Source organism: Tripterygium wilfordii, chromosome 16 (assembly GCF_013401445.1).
Source record: "Tripterygium wilfordii isolate XIE 37 chromosome 16, ASM1340144v1, whole genome shotgun sequence".
Classification (NCBI taxonomy): domain Eukaryota; kingdom Viridiplantae; phylum Streptophyta; class Magnoliopsida; order Celastrales; family Celastraceae; genus Tripterygium; species Tripterygium wilfordii.
The window spans coordinates 10,186,403-10,203,243 of record NC_052247.1 but is presented as its reverse complement, the minus strand read 5'-3'; the positions used below and the strand labels follow the sequence as shown (position 1 = coordinate 10,203,243).

General features: G+C 36.9%; 1 protein-coding gene across 1 annotated transcript; it reads right to left on the bottom strand.

Moving 5' to 3' along the window:
• Positions 1 to 4,593: 4,593 nt before the first annotated feature.
• On the bottom strand, positions 4,594 to 12,970 carry LOC119980356 (homeobox protein knotted-1-like 7). The gene is made up of 5 exons (XM_038823027.1): positions 12,580 to 12,970; positions 12,359 to 12,479; positions 5,157 to 5,353; positions 4,938 to 5,069; positions 4,594 to 4,852 (listed from the first exon to the last, which is right to left on the bottom strand). The coding sequence occupies exons 1-5, from the start codon at positions 12,865 to 12,867 to the stop codon at positions 4,709 to 4,711; spliced, it is 882 nt and encodes a 293-aa protein (XP_038678955.1). The 5' UTR covers positions 12,868 to 12,970; the 3' UTR covers positions 4,594 to 4,708.
• Between the last annotated feature and the right edge of the window lie 3,871 nt (positions 12,971 to 16,841).

Sequence of the window (16,841 nt, the reverse complement as noted above, 5' to 3'; positions counted from 1 at the left end):
AAACTAATGTCCGGTCGAGTGAGGCTGAGGTATTGAAGACCCCCCAGAATTTGACGATATGGTGTAGGATCAGTGAGAGGATCACCTTGCATAGCACTGGTGTAAAAATGAGAAGGCAGGGGAGTATGAACCGATTTAGCTCCTGACATATCGGCACGGTCAAGAAGATCGCGAAGATACTTTTGTTGAGACAGGAACAGGCCAGCTTTAGTTGGGAGAACCTCAACTCCTAGAAAATAGGAAAGGTCTCCCAGATCTTTAAGTGAAAAGGAGGAAGCCAAGGCAGCGGTAACTCGTTGAAGAATAGCAGTATTTGAGCTAGTGAGCACTAAATCATCAACGTACACAAGAATATACATAAGATGTTGATGTGCCTGCAGAATAAAGAGAGATGGATCAGATAAAGATTTGACAAATCCTAACTGAATAAGACAGCTGCTAAGAGCTATATACCAAGCACGAGGTGCTTGTTTAAGGCCATATATGGACTTGTTGAGTTTACAAAGATGATGAGGATTATCAACGTCTTCAAAACCTTTAGGCTGCCTCATATAGACAGTTTCATGCAATGAGCCATTGAGAAAAGCATTGTTAATATCTAAATGTTGAATATGCCAACATTTTGAGACGGCAATGGTTAGAACGGCACGAACTGTGGCAGGGCGAACCACAGGACTAAAAGTATGATTGTAGTCAAGTCCGGGCCTCTGGGCATAGCCTTGAGCCACAAGACGAGCCTTGTAGCGTGCTATAGAGCCATCAGGGTGATACTTAAGGCGAAAAATCCACTTAGATCCTATGGGTTTATAAGTGTCACAGAAGGGAACTAAGGTCCAGGTGTTGTGAGAGAGTAAGGCATTAAACTCAGTTTGCATGGCTTGCTTCCAGAGAGGATTGGAGAGAGCTGTTTTTACAGACTTAGGTTCAGGAGAAGGTGGTAATGGATGAAGGGTGCTTAAATGAAGTTGCTTAGGCTTAAAGATTTGATTCATTGAGCGTGTGGTAATTCTGGATGTGGAGGTGAGAGGAGGAGGAGGAGGAGGAGGAGGAGTAGAGATGGATGTGTCACTAGTGGTAGAGGAAGGTAAGGGGGAAGGAGCTAAAGCATTGGAAATGGCAGTAGTGGTAGGAGGTAGAGTTTGAGACAGTGGTAGAAGCATAATGGGCAGCAGGTGCAGACGAATGGGGATGAGCATTATTGGCAAATATCTTGAATTTAAAGCATCTTTGGGCTGGATGCCCTGGTTTGTCACAAAGTTGACAAATGATTCTGGATTGTCCACGACCTCTGCCTCTGCCACCACGCCAGGAATTGTTGTTATTGGATCTAGAGTTAGTCCAAGATTGTGTAGTTTTGTGCCCGACAGTGTTAGCATTTCCACCAGATTGTCGTTGGTGAAAGTTTGCAGTAGCTACAGCTGTAGAGCTAGCTGTAGTGAGTCTATTGATGAAGCCTTCTTGAGCTACTAAAACATCTTTGAGCTCCTCAAAAGTAAAACTGTTCTCACGAGTACGAATTGAGCCTACAATCCCAGTGTAGTCTTGTGTAAGTCCATCAAGTATGTATAATGTAAGATCATCTGATGAGACAGGGTGATCTATCAAGGCAAGTTCATCAGCAAGGCCTCTAACAGATTGTAAATAGTCAGACATGTTCTTATCTCCTTTCTGACAGCGAGAGAGAAGAGATTTCAATTGAATAACTCTAGAGCGAGAGCTATTTGCAAATAAAGTATGGACTTTGGTCCAGATAGCAGCACTTGTGCTGACTTCTCCAACTAGAGGGAGAACTGTGCCATCAATAGAGGACACAAGAGCATGGTGAATAAACTGATCTTGCCTCAGCCATTTTTGACGCGGAGTAACAGAGACTAATTTTTCCACATCCTGTTCTGCGGCAATAGAACCCTCTGATGGGCAAGAAAAAGTGCCATCAACATAACCTAACAAGTCATAAGCTCGTAGCAGCGAAACAAACTGCATACGCCATGATGTGAAATTTGTTGTAAGAAGTTTGGAAGAAATAGGAGAGATAGCGTAAACGGTAACAGCAGAAGAACCAGCACCGGAGAGAACCACGGCAGTGGAAGAAGTAGTCATTGGAGAAACAGAATCAACTCGTCGGAGTTTTTCTGGGCTTCGATACCATAAAGAGAAATGATGAATATTATTGACCGTGATAATTACAACCTGAATTGCAAACTAAATAGAACAAGCTAAGACTGACAGTACAAGATGTACAACGGTCTGATTTGCAGAGTGACACGATTGTGTACAGGTATCCGTTAGAGACATAGTAACATGTTATTGGGCTTGGGCTTTAGAGTTAATTTGAATCTTGTCTATCTTGGACTTGGGCCTAACAGATTTGGCTTGGTTGTCTTGATTCTCTTCATTACAAAGGTCTTCAAGCTCGGGAACTTTCGAACTGAACTATGTTCTCCTCGAGTTCGGGCTCGCTACTAAGATTCGAATTTGTTAAATAGAGCCTAAACCTAAGCCTAATTCAGTTCGAGCCTGTACTCAGCACCGACCCTATCCACTTTGATTTTCAACGCGGCACGATAAAATGGTGCCATATTGCAAAATAAAATTACAAAGTGAGATGGTAGTTGTAGTGGCCAAAAATCGTATAGGCTCAATCTCAAGTACGTCCAAAGCCCATCAACTTGTTTCGACTAAGCAGACCCATGGTCATGTTCATTTACAGGAATACTATCCAAAAATTGAGGCCCATGGCCCGATTTACAGGAATACTATCCAAAAATTGAGGCCCATGTCCAGATCCAGGTACGACAGTTGATCCCCTACTTTATCGAGGGTTAATTAAATTTTTGATCATTTAAAGATACCTAAAATTTCACTTTGAACACCAAAAAATCAAACGTTTTAAGTCAATAATCTAAAAAAAAATTTGTTCCATATTGGTCACTCGACAGATTTCTTATATTTTGGGCAGCCAACTCATTGATGTGGCATATAAAAGCGTTATTTTAGATTATGTGGGCTGACAAACTTGTGATTGTATATTTCTTTTTTTTTTCGAAATTAAAAATAAAGACAAATCATTTTATCTTCATCCCCATTACAAGAAAAAAAAAACTCTAAAAAAACAAAACCCTAATTCGTGAAGTTAGGGTTCTTCTTCAAAAACCAAATAAAAAATCATGCATGAAGTACATTAAACGAGTCATAACAGGATATAATAATCACTTAAGGAAATGAAATATACTTCTTGAAGTTCTTGAAAGCAGTAGTGTCATCCAACTCGCCTCTCATATCCAGAGTAAAACCCGCGTTGATGAAATCCTCAATTACTCACTGGTTCCCTTTTGACTCCAGATCCACCAAGAACTTTCTATCAAAACAACACCGTATGACGTATCGCACGATGTTTCCAACCCTCGTCTCCTCGTGATTCTCAGTTGTACTAACTAGCTCTTTGAGTACAAAAAACGGAGGAATGATGTCCGGCATGGGAGACGGATACCTGGGCAAACCGGCAAAGCCCAAGATGCTGTTAGGATCCGATAAGGATGGTGAAATCTAGATTTTGATTTAGGTGTTGGGGTTTCGATTTTTTTTTATAGTTTTTAGGGTTTTTTTTGGATGGAGAAGAAGATAAATGTGGTGTTATTATATATCTCGACAGAATTCCGACCAACATCACTGCTCAAATGGATCGTTTAGTTCGCGTAAACACAAACCCTTCAACTGACTGAAAACCTTGGAGGCGGGGAATGTAACGATCAATGGCTGGGAAATGTTATTAAAATCGGACAGTGTCGGCTAGCTAGACCGTAAAATCGGTGAATCGATCACCAAGCCAACACGATTTTGTTTAAATATCAGTTATACAAGTGACCTAGAAAAAATCGATCAAACTGGACGGATTTTCATAAAAGCCGTTGAATCGTGCTGTTTTTTTCAAAATATATTTTGAATTTTATTTATTATATATTGTTAATTTATGAATTGAAACTTGATTTCTATATATATTGGGTGTATTTTTCTCTATTAAATATGTCATGTCAATTTCATTTTTTAATTTCTTAGATTTTGTTTGGATGATGATATAATATTATTATGGTATGTATTTTTTCATTATTTTTAATCATATATGTCCATTCGAAGAACTGAGGTTTTCTGGTCCATTACACCTCATGATTTTGCAATCTTTGCAAGGTTATTTCCAAATTATACTTTATCAAGCATTTATGCTTAAATCTTATATTGGATGGTCTAATATTAATACATCACATCGGATGCTTATTATACACTATTTTTTTTTTTTAATTTCTAGATATGTATGAAACATAATATGTTATCCCGGCATGTGGAACAAGAAAATAGTAGATAACTCAACATTCCACTGATAGTGATGTTGTCCCACGGGCATCGCTTAACGTGCGTGTTATCTGTGGACCTTTCAAAAAAAATAAAAAGTGATAGTGACCAACGAGAGGTGGCTCAATTGACAATCAACTAGGTTAAGCATATGTGTGTCCAAGATTTGATTCCAATGAAAAACATATTTCTCATAGATATTCTTAAAAAAAAAAAAAACAAAAAGGTGATGTTGAGTGGATGATCTAAAACAACATATATCAGCCTACATTTTATGCCCTAGTAGGAGTGACAGAATCATATGGAAATTCACCTCCAAATACTCTCCTAATGTATGACAGGGCTTCATTCATATATACAATTACAACCTTTTGCGCTTGGACTTCAAAGATGTGACAGATTGAGAGGTGCTGTGCCAATTTCGTTTCCTTTGGTTAATGAACCAGTTGTTGATTTGCTTTAGCTGCAACCCTGTCTCCTCCACCAGCTTTGCCTTGTCATCCTCCTGAAAAATATGTTCTAAATTTTATACAACATAACATTCATTGAAATTTAGATCATGGACAAGTACTTATAGTTAGTTTGCTTACAGTTGGATATGGCCACTTTGAGTGCTGCTGCCACCAAGTTTTTAGGACAGTAGTAGTGTCACCAGGGAGTTTACCTGCCCTTCTTTTTCTCATTATCTCCTCCCTTACATCTTCAATTCTTGATTTGAATCCCTGATAATCAACGTAACTAAGCCATGAAATTCAAGACCAAAAATCTGAAACTGCTAATATATGTATTATGATGTATGTATCATGTACCTGCTTGAGTTCGATCTTGAGTTCGTGGCGAACCCTCTCCATTAAAGACCTTTCAGATTCAGTCAGTATGAGGGGACCAAATGATCCCATCATGTCTTGGCCTTCTACACCTGCAGATTGATCAAAAGAGAAGTCCATTTGCAGGTCATCCTCATCATCTGGCATTGTTGCACCACTACCTTCACCTAGAGTTGCCCCTGAAACATAATTAAACGGCTAACTAATTGAGAAATTAGTGGAAGGCTCACAACTTTGAAAGATGGCCAATGAAGCTATAAGTTAGACTTATATCAAGTTAGAAACTTGGCCAACAAATATGAGATTGGAGAATATTAGGCTAAATGGCCCTAGCACATGTATTGACAAAAGGTTTAGCTATCTTAAACTATATATATATATATATATATATATCCCAGATAATATAACACATAACATACTCATGTATTTTTGTATTGACAAAGCTTTTCTATCACATTTTAGAAAGATGGCCAATGAAGCTTTAAGTTGGACTTATATCAAGTTACACATGTAGTGACAACTGGTTTAGCCGTCTTAACATATATATGTAGACATACCAGATCATATAACACATGACAAAGCCTTTTTATCACATTTTAGACAGAGCAGGAAAAATAATAGTTTTGGCAAGGCAATCTGGAAGGGTGTTTGCTTAGATGTGATCCAAAATCAGAGATATATTCAAAACTAATACAATCAGGAGTGAAGTACACTGAACTAATAATATGGAGAAGGAAATAGTCCAATTGATGTAGTTTCACTAAGCAAAATCATTAACATGTATAGAACCTCCTCACCAGAAGAACAAATTTTGTGAACAGAGGAGCAACAAAAAAAGTACCAGATGCTAATTCACCCTCAACAAAATCCTAAATCAACTAACCAACCAGTTCCTGAATTTTAGGCTCCAGCCCTTGTCCCTGCAATCCCAATTACCAGACAATCTAATTCAACAAAACCCTAACCAACAAATCAATCAAAATACTAAGACTACTAAGAAATGGGATCCATCACGGCAGTGGCAAAGTCATTTACATGGATATATCCTCCCCAAAGTGATAAACAAAAACTAGTTCATCCCTACAAAAGACCAAAAGACTGCTAAGGAGGGGAGGCTTTCATGGCATCAAAAACTAGTTCATCCCTACAAAACAACCATCCAAAAGACCAAAAGACTGCTAAGAACGGGAGGCCTTCATGGCATCAGTCACAGCAATAGCAATTTCCTTCAGCAGTTCCTTTTTCAGGATAAGGAGTTCCAATTCCTCTACCTTCAATTCCTTCCATTTCTTCTTCAATTCCTCAGCCTTGTCACTCTCAATCTTACTCAAATCTTCCCACCAAACCCCCGTTCCATCCCCAATCAATGACAAATAATCCTCCTCATTCTCATCCCCCATCACTTCACCCTTCAATTCTTCACTCAAAGACTCAATTTTGTTATCCAATAAATTCTTTTTCTCAGCCCCCTTCGCTGCAACCTTCTTTTTGCCCTTCGTTCTTTCACTTATAGCCACAACTTTGTCACCCTCCGGACACTCCTCATTCTCGGCCCACTTCGCTGTAACCTTCGTTTTGCCCTTCAATCTTTCACTTACCGCCACAACTTTGTCACCCACTGGATCCTCCTTCTCATCCTCCACCACTTTACCCTTCTCTTTGCCCGATTTGTTCACTTTCGGCTTCTTCTGAAGAGCACGCTTACACGGTAACGCTAAGGTTATATGAAAAGGCGGGTCGTCGTTGGGTTCCGCCATTTCAACATCTGCAACATCAGTATTAGCAAAAACATTGTTTACGTTCTTTGACAGATCCGAGGACTCCTGGTCAGGTTTCTTGGAAAGAACTGGGTGGTGTTTCCCCTTCTCCGCCTTCAATTTCTTCTTCTTCTTCTTTGGAGTTTCATCGGCGGCAGCGGCGATCACTTTGGCGTCACCGGATCTGTCAGGTTTAGGGTCGCTACGCACGGCGGATTTGGGGATGATGGGCATGACTTCGAAGCCAGACACGTTGTTGTCAGATTCCGTCTCGGAATCGGAATCGACGGTATTGTTTTCTCGCGGTAGCTCCTCGTCTTCTTCTCCGGATGAAGAAGAAGACGACGCTGATGGAGGGTTCTCCAACAGACGCTTTCTCGCCATTGCTCGCACAGTGAGAGGGCACGGTGAAGTCTAAGAGGTGAGGTAAAAACCCATTTTGGATTGCACCTTTTCAGTTTTCATTTTCACCCCTCCTAATCGTTCTTCACTTCTTCTAAACCCTTACCCATTATTATAGGCATTTCATTTTTGATACCCGAATTCTGGGGTATGGCTGGTGTAACCTAAATGATGAGGACTATTTGCATTCCACGGTTTACTTAAGTACACCCTAATTTCTCGTGAAAATGTTCAATCTTAGCACACCCCATTATCATGTATTGTTCATCTTCGTCTTTCTCTCAACCTCCATCCTCACAATCACAAGTCCAATCCCTAACCCTGACCACCTTCATACGTATCATCATATTCCAATAAATTCATCATTATCCACCAAAATCGAAACCAAAAACACCACCAAATAATAAAATCCAAAACCACCCAAAAAAAAACACAAAAAAGATACTCAAATGTCCAGAAGCACACAAGATTATAGCCATACAGTCTTAAAAGTTCACTTCTGGAGGCTTCCCCTAACACCGGGTTTAGTCTTTCTCGGCTCAGGAGCAACGGAGGAGTGGATCTACCGTCTGCATAGACTTGACAATGGAGGAGTGGATATGCCATCTAGGATTTTCAAGACTTGATTTGGTGACAACCATCTTTGTGGGTGAGTTTGTAGTGCAAATGTTCGAGTGAGGAATGAAGTGATTTGAGGAGTGGATATGCCATCTTTGGTGTTGCTGCTCCCGAGATTCATGTGGCAAGAAGAAACCCTAGGCAGGGGAGGGGAGGAAGAAGAGGGGTGCAATTGGTTTATCTTAAAAAAAACAGAATAAGGGATGCACTACTGAATGTTATGTTTTTACATGGGGTGTAGTATAATTGAGGTGTACTTAGTTATTTTTGAGTTGCATATAGTGCTCATAAACCTAAATACCATAAATAAAGTTTTTTATTATTCTTGTGGTTCTCCTTCCGAACTCCTCGCTAAACTCGCACATCCTACGAGAGTTGCTCTCGATTACCCGATCAACACCAAAACTCTTCTCCAATATTGCAAGCTTCTCCACTATTAATTTTCGGCTGTTTGCTAACTTCGACCGAAATCTCCACGCCTCTCGTCTCCTCCGATTGCTCCATCAAATAAGTTCACCGACACCATCTTCCACTCCCTGTTCCTTTCCACACCGACAAGTCCTTACCAATAGTCTTACCTAGAGGTCAATCGAATTTTTACTGGTTTAGGATTTTTGTATTTGTGGATTTGGTCTGTTTAATGATTTTTATCAATGTTTTAAATTTATGAAATGTGTATGAATTATGGGCTGCATGCTTAGCTGCCAATTCCTTGATCAAATACTTGTGATTCATATGATGTACAAAGTTCGATAATTTCTATTTGATTTTGTGTTATATCTTCTGTCCTCTTATTGTGACAAATTTTTCTGAGAAATCATCTACATGTCTCGAGAATTTTGTGCATACAATTAATACTACCCAACGTTTCAGAAAACCACGTCTTTCATTCATAGCCAATAACTTGATGATATTATCATTGTTTGGCAATCTTAAATACTCTTCTTGAAATTAACCAATAATTGTCCGAACAAAAATTTTGAGGCTTTCAATGGCAATGCTTTTGCCAATTCGTATGTAATCATCTAAAGAATCTATTGATGCTCCATAAAAAGGCGTCATAAGTGTATATATTACCTTTTAGAGAGGAGACAAACCAGACACGACGAGAACGTTTCTTTTTTTTGCACAAAATATGGATCAAACCCTTCGATGAAAGATAAAATTTGGAGAAATAAAGAACGATTCTTTCGAAACCTCTTTCGAAATAGGTGGGGAAGATATATAGGCTTTTTAGCTAAATAGTCACTATAAAATTTTTCATGACCTTCAGTTCGACCACGATGAATTATAGCAAGACCTGGCATAGAACCACGACGTATCATTTTATGCAGGGGTATAGAGGCAGCGCCATTGAAATTTTTTTTAGGTTCTATGTATATCACTTGTTAACATTTTTTTGGATTATATTTATCACTTTTTCACCTTATCAAATGACTACCTCTTTTTGTGATTAATAGTTTATTGAACTAAGAGGGACATGTATCATTATCATTAATTAGTTGGGTCATTCATCTTTTGTGCTAACTTATTTAGTTGGGCCTGTAATTTATTATTGTATTATCCTAGACCCATATCATGTAACTAATCTTTTATTAGGCTAGGAGGCATGGATTGAGTTATCCACTTAATTTAATTATATATATATACATAATTTACTATAAAAAAATTTTAAGGGAGGGGAGAAGGGGGCGGCTGCTCATCCTTGGATGGGCATGGTTCCACCCCTTGGAGTGGTGTTAGAATATGGATCATTTAAAATAGATTGTTCTTTAAAATAAGAGAAATTGTATCCCAAAATGGAATATAGGGTTGGATATGTGTTGTGCTCATTATACACATACAATTGAGCACTCTTTTACTTGTGTTTTCTTGCTTTTTTGAGTGAATTAGAGATTGATGTTGCATAAGTATTCGATATTTACACATTTCAGGTGTGAAGATATGAACCGAAAAGAAGGGATCCAAAAAAAGGCAAAAATGGACATTTGTCCTTCCAAAGACTTTTTCGATTGATCACAATCGATTTCCGATAGATCGGATTACTATTCACTTGTCTTTGAGCCAAAACTACCCCAACTTGTTAGGAAAACGACATAAGAGTTTGGGAAAGTATATAAATGTATAAAATAGGGTTTTGGAGGTATTCTTGGAGCTGAGATTCATTCTCTGCCTTGGAGGCTACCATTGGAGTTTGGAGAAGAAAAGGGGTCACAAGGGGGTTTCTTCTCTCCTCTTTATCTTTGCTTTTATGGTCAATTTTCATTACTTGATGATGTTTCTTGACTCCATGAGTGGCTAGATTCTCTTGCTAGGGTCTTAATGTAACCTAACTTTGATGATTCAATAAACTTGGTTTCCTTATTTCTTGATTTCTATCTCTTATTGATTGTCTATGGGTATACTTAATGCTTTTGGGTGTTTGTCCATCATCTAATTGATTTGTTGCCTAGATTGAGACCGGAAGGAATATCTAGGATTTGCCTCTTACCATAGACATCATAGGTTGCATGAACCATAGGAATATAGGGGCATGACCTATGCAATCGTTACACGGTTAATCCACAAATCTTAATGGGTCTTTGTCTCTTGAATCCGAATGTTAGGAATAACAGGGGTTAGAGATAGAGACACTTTCTGTGTAACCAGGAATGGAGCATTGAAAAAGATAGGGAGACCGATTGTCAATTAAGAGGTAGTAATTAAGGGATTAAGGAAAAAACTATTAATCAGTCACTGACTAATTTTGTGACAAAATAAATTCAGTCGCAAAAAACCTATTTTTCTTTTAATGTATACTATGTGAAGGGTAAATACAAAAAAATGAAATGAAACCGTCTTAATTACTATTCACCTGCACGCGTAGTTTCGTGAAAAAATTTTCGAATTCACTCGTCTTTGAGCCAAAACGATCCCAACTTATTAGGGAAACGATATAAGAGTTTCGCGAAGTATAGAAGGGCATAAAATAGGGTTTTGGAGGGAGCCAAGATTCATTCTCTACCTTGGAGGCTACCATTGGAACTTGGAGAAGAAGAGGGGTCACAAGGAGGTTTCTTCTCTCCTCCTTTATCTTTGCTTTTATGGTCGATTTTCATCGCTTGATGATGTATCTTGACTCCTTGAGTGGCTAGATTCTCTTGCTAGGGTTTTAATGTAACCTAACTTTGATGATTCAATAAACTTGGTTTCCTTATTTCTTGATTTCTATCTCTTATTGATTGCCTATGGGTATACTTAATGCTTTTGGGTGTTTGACCATCATCTAATTAATTTGTTGCCTAGATTGAGACCGAAATGAGATATTTAGGATTTGCCTCTTACCATAGACATCATAGGTTGCATGAACCATAGGAATATAGGGGCATGACCTATGCAATCGCTACGGTTAATCCACAAATCTTAATGAGTGTTTGTCTCTTGAACCCAAATGTTAGGAATAACAGGGATTAGAGATAGAAACATTTTCGGTGTAACCAGGAATGAAGCATTGAAAAAGATAGGGAGACCGATTGTCAATTAAGAGGTAGTAATTAAGGGATTAAGGAAAAAAACTATTAATCAGTCACTGACTAATTTTGTGACAAAATAAATTCAGTCGCAAAAAACCTATTTTTCTTTTAATGTATACTATGTGAAGGGTAAATACAAAAAAATGAAATGAAACCGTCTTAATTCCACTTGCATAATAGGGTTCAGTACAATAGCCAAACAAAGGAGATATAATACAGACAAAAATTCAAGGAAAAAACCTGAATTATAATTAAATTTTTCAAACGAGTGGTGGAAATATATAACAAAGTATATCTCTCTTTGTTTAAAGAATAAATTTTATGGACCAACGAGGGGTGGCTCAGTTGACAATTGATTGATTTATACATATATATGCTCAAAGTTCGATCCCAATAAGAAACAAATTTTTGAGCGATATTTCAATAAGGAAAAAAAATTTACGTAGCTGTAAGCCTGTAATATAGGAGGTAAATTTTTTGTCCATATAATGTCATTTTCAAGACTTTCAAGATAGAGACAACGAATTAATCAAGTGTCCAATCCACTCTCTCTCAATTAGAATTTTTCACCTTATCAAATGACTACGAGTTAATTAACACACGACTACTCCTCTCTAAATTTATGAGATAATATATATATATACACATATATCTATAGATTCTCCCAATAACTTAAATAATATCATGAGAATCAAAGGTTTAACCAGGATATTTAGCTGTTCATAATTATGGGTGGTTGTGCTTGGTATACCCTCCACACCAAAACCCACCCACTCCTAAAGACCAACTTACAATAATCATCAAACAATATATTATAGTTAAAAGGATGCATAATGCATTTCATATCCAGACAATTAAGCTAATTATATATAGAGTGGGAAAATGGAAATAAAACCTGTGAGGGCATGTAAAGTGTTCTCCATTTCCCTGCAGGCCATCACAGCTTCAAGGGCATGGACTCTCACATGTTGCTGCAGCTCTTCTTTGAAATTACACAGCACCATATAGTACTGTGACTGCCCAACAAACAAACAAACCCCAAATTAAAATTAAAATTAAATTTAAATAAACAAATTAATTAATTGATTGTTATTCAAAGGAAAAACAAAAACATACCAAGAAATTGTCAAGGTCTTGCCTCTCATGTGGGGAGAGAGGGTGGTCATGGTGTGAAGAAGCATAAGACCGAAGTATGTGGTGAGACTGCGCCAATTGGTCGTCAACAAGCGGCAACTGATCGATCGGAGTCGCTACTCGGAGACACGAGACGTGTGCGGCGAGGAGCTGCTCATATAGTGGGTGTGCGGCTATCTCCGCCTTCAGTAGGTGGTTCTGCTCATCTGACACGTCACCACCACCACCACCACCACCACCCATGATACCCAACCCTCCTGCTTCTTGCATTTGAGGCAACAGAAACCCTTCACGCCGTCACCCCTTGTGTGTTTAATTGTGAGAGAGAGACAAGAGAGAGAGAGAGGGGCTAGTCTATATGGGTGAGGAAAGAAGCAGAGAAGAATAAAAACTAAAGCTGATTATTTATTTATTGGGATCTTAATCCAAGAGGGATTAATTAAATAGGTAAGTTGTCTTAATTAAGTTTGTTTAACCTTGGGTTATCAGAAGGGATTGAGTGATTAGAGAATTGTTAGGTAGGGATAATTAGGAACTAATATACATAATATAATAGATTTGGTTCTTCTAGTATATATGTATGTGTGTGTGTGCACCAACTGGTTCTTCTATTATATATGCTGACATGCAGCAAAAGTTACATTTGGTATGTAAGATGAATATTGATCTACAATTCATAGATTGATAGTTGATAATAGAGTTCTTATAAAAAAAATCCGATAATTCACTTTTAAAATATAAAAAATTGTCGATAACATTTGTAAATAAATTTTCAATTATCACTTACATTTATCTTATAATAGTTTGATTTTTAGTATTATTTTTCATACTTTTTAAAACCTAACCCAAAATAAAATTTCGAGGGCACTAGACTCCGCAAATATTTTTTGCTATATAATTTTTTCCACTTTCTTAATAAACCCGACCCCATATACTTACAGATTGGGTCCGCCCTGTGTATAAAAAAAAACTATTCATATTTCATAGGATATATGATTCGTCCACATCCTCACCATATCTTGCTAGTTTTTTCATAAAAATGTAATTATGATATTTAACTTATCAATAAGTCAAAATAATGGTCGCATCGCTTTAATCTCTTTGAATATTTTGACAAGTCGGATTCATCTTGCAATCTAACGGTTAATTCTCTTGAAGGTGGTGAATTTAACTTTTACCGAATCCGTACATAAAATTTATATTTGTTTGCCTCGCACTTGTAGTTTGTGGAATATTACACGAGCTCATAGTTTTGCCCAGCTCATAATTAGAAAATAATTGATGTGGGTGTCGATGTGTTTGTATCAAAAATGATCTTCAATCACCTGATGACACGTATCAATGTGAGGCCCATTAATAGCTAAGAAAATCCAATCATCAACGCACACGTGGTAAGGGTAAGGAGATTTTATATTAATGTTTATTCATTTGCAGATGTTATGATGTTATTTGAGATGAAATTAATTATATATTGATGTTATATGAGTTGAAAATCAAGACGGTCGGAAGAGTTATGTTCGAAAGGTTATAATCAAGGGATTTATTGTCATAATTGTTATATTCTATTTTAAAACAATTTGTTAGACGAAAATCGAGATTTCACCTGTATAAGCGTCGAGAAAGCTCAGGAGATTTTGGAGTTTGCATCCTACACGTTCTTAAAATGTCTAAGACATGTTTCCAGCAATTGTAAGACAAGCAGAGATCATAACCACATTCATCCTGCACTTTGAGCAAGAAGGTACCTTCCCACGTTCAAACAAACACGAGCAGCAATACCAACATCTTTCCCTCAACAGCCAGCATGAGACCTGTTTTCTAGGAGAGTGGCGCAAGCTACATGTTCCTAGTGCTCCCATATCCATCTTGAAGAAGAGACATGACTTGAGACTTTCACCATGATTTTCATTACTCTGCAGATGTTCCGGTTATGAAGAGTCTTGATTTAGCAACTCAAGTAACAATTAAGAAGATGGTTTCCCATGATTTACCATGATAGAATATGTCAAAATCGTGCCAAGGAAACAGGAGATAATGGTCACCACTGAAAACTATAAGAAGAAGAAGAAGAAGAGAAATTCAAAATCACCCAACGTCAAATACAGACATTGCATCTAGAAATTTTATTGCTTCTTAGCATGACTCCGATCAAATATTTTTAGCCCATTTATTTACTTCAAAGCCTCCTCGGTTATGTTTAGTGAATGTAGGTCCCACCGGACATAAGAAAAAATAATTGGCTCCACTCCATAAAAAAAATTAATAAAATTAAAAAAAAAAGGCTCAACCATACCAACCTCTATTAATTTACAATCCAGTTTAAATTAAGAAAGTCGGATGATATATAGAGGCCGTTGAGATGTCAATTTATATATGCACCTCCATTGTTGGTTGCATGCTATTATTGCTTGCTTTCCAGTTTTGTTGTTTCTTCTTGATATTTTTCTTCTACGTTTTATAATTTTTGGTTTTCAAATTGGTTAAGACACACACAACAACTCATCACCAACCACCAAAACAATGTTTTGTATTATTCCTTTTGATTTGATTTGATTTGATTTGATGTGGTAGTAGTGGCCAATTGGATCTCATGGTTAGCAACAAGAGCTCTTGATTGATAAGGCAACTGTTACACTATGATAAGTCACCTTCACATTCAATCAATAGACCCAAAAACATATGGCATTATTGCTTTTATTATTATGCAATGAGGAGTACCTTTTATGGGAGGGAATATTTGTCTACAAATTAAAGCATAAAAAAAAATAGTCTATGTAATCCTAAAACCCTAAAATAATAACTATTAAAAATTAGGAGATATATATATATATATTATTAGTGAATTATTTGTTTGATATACAAAAATCATTATCTTTTGTGATGTGTTCATTGGGATAGGACTATAAATTACAAATAGAATGATAAGAATAATGTGGATCCTACACAAAAAAGAAGTAAAAAATATTTTTGCTCACAAATCATTATGCAAGTAATTTGCCTTTTTTAGTAATAAACTAGACGCCAGCCTGTGCAATGCGCGAGATTATTAAACCAAATATTTTAATTGAAAATAATGTCAAGTACTATAAAATTATTATACCAAATAATTTTTTTCAATTATTTTTAATAAAAAATATTAAATACCAAATTAGAGAGAATTTCGAATAACTATTTTCTCTCTTTGAACTTGAATATTCCGACAGAGTTTTATGATCAAAATTTTATGTCGTAGTTTGACCGATTACTTATGTTTTGACATGTTGTTACTCTATCATTGAGTTAAAATAACCTATTTCATTATTTTAAGTCCAAAAATATGTATATATGCTTGTTTGGACTTTTTCAAAAAATACAAGGTAGGTCACACGCCTAATTGTATTCATTTACTCAATAATTTAGGCAAGAGAATTTGAGACTTATAGACACTCGAATCACCATAAAGATGGATTACATTTGAGAACTTCACATAGAAATTCGATCACACCGGCAACACACCGGATTGCAATCGACACGGGGATATACTTGAGTGGGCTAAACAAACAAACCATAAATAACTTGAACACACTGGACTACGCCGGATTAAACAAACACGAAAAACAACTTGAGCAAAGTAGATTTGACAATTTAAACACTAATCCAATTAGATCTAGAAGTAGATTTAGATCTAGATGCAAATCCAGATCCATCGAAATCATGTCTATCAATACTGGAACTTGAAGCTTGAAATTCAAAATGTGTTAATGGATCTCCAATCATACATGTTCTTGAAACCAAGCTATTTCCCAATCTGAAACTCAAAAGATAATCCCACCATCAGCGCATATTATTGAAACAAATAACCAAAGAAAAGCATTAAAAAAAAGTTAGGGAAAAAGAGGAGTCGCTGTAAAAGAGCACCGACATTTCCTCTTCAAACTTGAAAAAGGAGACGGCGGGTGGTTTTAGAAAGAAGAGAGAGAGAAAAGTCGGAAGAAAAAATACAAAGTTTCATTTATTTATTTTTTAAAAAGATCATGAACTGGATTGTATTCATTTACCCAAAGGGTAAGAAAATTTGAAACCCTAAGGTATTCCAACCACCATAAAGAAAGATTACGGAGGAACTAAAAAAATACAAATAACTATCATCATCGGACACCTCCAGACAACACCCTGTAAGAAGTAAAGAGAACAAAAAGTAGCTCGTGCAGACAGATTGAGAGAGATGATACGTAAAAAAACCCAAAAAAGAAGCTGTTTTCAAC